This window comes from Orycteropus afer, unplaced genomic scaffold (assembly GCF_000298275.1).
Source record: "Orycteropus afer afer isolate SDZICR_OR568_19922 unplaced genomic scaffold, OryAfe1.0 scaffold00207, whole genome shotgun sequence".
Lineage (NCBI taxonomy): Eukaryota > Metazoa > Chordata > Mammalia > Tubulidentata > Orycteropodidae > Orycteropus > Orycteropus afer.
In genome coordinates, this window is record NW_006921794.1 from 1,472,640 (window position 1) to 1,475,720 (window position 3,081).

The 3,081-nt window shown below is 32.3% G+C and overlaps 1 protein-coding gene across 1 annotated transcript in view; it reads right to left on the reverse strand.

Annotated features, from left to right (window-relative positions):
- DGKH (diacylglycerol kinase eta) overlaps window positions 1-3,081 on the reverse strand; it is a 314,831-nt gene that overhangs the window by 44,025 nt on the left and 267,725 nt on the right. The window contains exons 15-16 of the mRNA XM_007948176.1: window positions 2,596-2,863; window positions 1,429-1,551 (exon numbers count right to left, since the gene is read on the reverse strand). Of these exons, the coding sequence (XP_007946367.1) occupies window positions 1,429-1,551; window positions 2,596-2,863 (391 nt within the window). The remainder of the gene's footprint in view (window positions 1-1,428; window positions 1,552-2,595; window positions 2,864-3,081) is intronic.

Sequence of the window (3,081 nt, forward strand, 5' to 3'; positions counted from 1 at the left end):
GACCCCTCCTTGGATTTCTGAGGTGGTATCTCTACGGAAGTAGATTGCCCAATCTTCCTTCTGAGGAGTGCCTGGTGGGTTTGAACCACCAGCCTTCTGGTTAGCAGTCAAATACCTTAGGCACTACCTCACCAGGAAGAAAATACAAAGTTCATTAAAAATAGTAACTTTCTAGCAATAAGAGCTGACCATAAGAGTGGAACGTATTGAAAGGAGTGGTCCAAAGGTTCAATGCCCCCTTGTTAAGATTACAGAATGTATGTTATAATAGGAACATAAAAGGTCTAAAAGATCTAACATTACACAATATGCCATTATTAGGTGTATGCTGCACATGTGCAGTCTAAGTTTCAATATTAAAGTTTCTAAAAGTTTTAAATATAATAAGGAATATTCTTTCAAAGTTAACGTAATTAATAGCAGCAGCAGTAGTAGCAATAATAATGATAATGACAGCAAACACTCTTATATTGCATTTTATGTATCAGGTACTTTTCTAGGCATTTTATATATATTAACTTAATTAATCCTCCCTACAATCTATGAAGAAGCTCTGGTGGCACAGTGCCTAAGGCATTTGACTGCTAACCAGAAGGCTGGTGGTTCAAACCCACCAGCCATTCCTTGGAAGGAGGATTGGGCAATCTATGAAGGAGTATACTTATTATCTCCATTTTACAGATGAGGGAATCACAGAGAAGTAAAGTAATGTGCCCAAGTTTGTAAGTAATGAGGGCAAAAGAAGAAATTTAATGACTGCAAAGACTTCTGTGTGTTAACTTTTTATTACTACTATATAATTATTTTCATATTATCTGACCATGTTCTTTAATATTTTAATTGCCAATTTTTAAATTCCATCATCTTTTATTAATTTATTATCTTTTTCCTTATAATATAGAATACTAGAAGTATAAATTCATCTTCAATTAAAACCTAAAAAAACATTTTTTAAGCAATTGCATATTTAATTTAATTTAATTAGAAGTCTTGTGATTTTAAAGTTTATTAATAACCTAGAATGTTGCTGGACAGGATGCCGGACACTGCCGATTCGTTTAAATTGTGTGCAAATGTTACACATACTCAGGGTCTGCAGCTTTCATACAGTTCCCAAAGGAACGTGATTTCAGTGTATCTAGCCTCTCTGCTTAGGAAATTAAGATATTTTGCTTCATTTGTTCCTGTAATCCTTAGTTTATTATTATGATACTTCAATCGTATGATAAAAGAAGGATGTGAAAGTACTTGACAATAATCTTAATCTAAATCATCTCAGTGCTTTATTATTTAAGTACTCATGAATTTCTAACCTTTAACTTTTGAAAAGTCTTGTTAAAATAAAAATAGAAATAGTTTATTTCTAACTAACAAAGCTTTTGAAAATGGAAAGCAAAAATACATTTTATTTCATCCTTGTTTTCTTACCAGGTAATGACTCTTTTGCTTCATCATCTTTACATTCTTCTTTAGGGTCCGCTATTTCGCTGCTATCATATTCAGGTGACTGATTAACTGGGTCACAAGAGTGAACTATCTGTTCATCTGTGGCTTTAAGTTATAAAAAATAAGTATGTTTGGACAGGAAAAACAAAATCCACAAATATCACTTGAGGAAGAAAAACTGAAACATACCAGAAGTAATTTCACATTCACAAAGAAATACTATTAAGCAATAAACTTGAGAATGATGTCTGCAAAAGCAGTAGACATCATAAAAGTGAAAAAAGTTGTGCAAGACTGATATGTTCATCAGAATTTTAAAAAGTAAGAATTTTACAGAATGGAATACAAGTCCAATTCAAAGTCTATTATTTAGTCAGGTATAATCTTTAAAAAGAGGTTATTATTTTTATGAAAATTAACTTTTACTCTACTACTAACATTATAAGTAAATATATTAATACAAAAATAATTAAAATATAGGCAAAGGTGAACAGAAGGGCAATGCTTGGACAGGGAGACAACTTGAGGGGTAGGAGTGCATGGGAGGGAAGGACATAGGGAAAAGGTAACGACAGGGAGGAAGTGGGAAGAGAGCTGTTACATTGTGGGGAATTGCAGTCAATGTCATGAGACAAAATGTGTATGAACTGCTGTATGGAAAATGAATTTGCTCTGTAAACTTTCACCCAAATAGCAATAAAAATTTAAAATATTAAATAAATGTAGGCAGAGGTCTTGTAACTTCTTACAAAAGCAACAAATATTTAGAATATAAATGTTAAGAAAATATTTTTCATATTTTCAAAGTAGTATATAGGTTTGATTTTTTTTAAACTAAAGAATTCAACAGCTTCCAATTAAATAAAAAGATTAAAAAACATAGAAATATTGTAAGCTAAATTTCAGTTTTAGTTTAGTACACTTTAAGTATTTCTGAGATTTTATTTTATGTGTCACGAATATGCTGATCCTTACCACTAAATCAAGAAATAGTGGTAAGTATCAATTTCATTTTAAAGACTCTATCTTCTATCTTGAGCTCAAAAACTTTTGTTAATTGTGTCCTGTCTAATCAACATGAAAACTCTATTATTCTTGCCACCCAAACGCTGCTAAATAATTCAAAACCTAATTTTGTTCACTGTGTACCTTTTTCAGCCTGTTCAATGACTTGCCTCACGGCTTTCTTTAAACTGTTGGCCCGCAACATGATTTCCGTTGGTTTAATGGTTTTCTGTGAGGATGTAATGTCATCTGTCAGTTGCTCCTTGCTTTCGCACAAGGATTCTTCACTTGATGATTCCACAGGATCTTCTTCTACAATAACAGGGCTCACATCTGTGGGTAATGGAAGTGCCTGGGCGTCTGTGTGCAAAACCTGGAGCAGTTGTTCAAGCTTCTCATTTAGGACTGAACACTATGGAAAGAAAAATACAGTACCGAGAAAGAAAACAGAAAAGAAGATCAGCAAGAAAAACACAAAAAATTTTAAAGTAAGGTGTTCTGAAAGTTTAAACACTAGTGAGAAACACTAAAATGCAAATGTTTACTACATTTAGTTTTATAGATGTTTTGGTTCAGAAGCACCTAATTTTAAAATCTGCATTAAAGGATATGGGAGATTTTTTTTTTTTT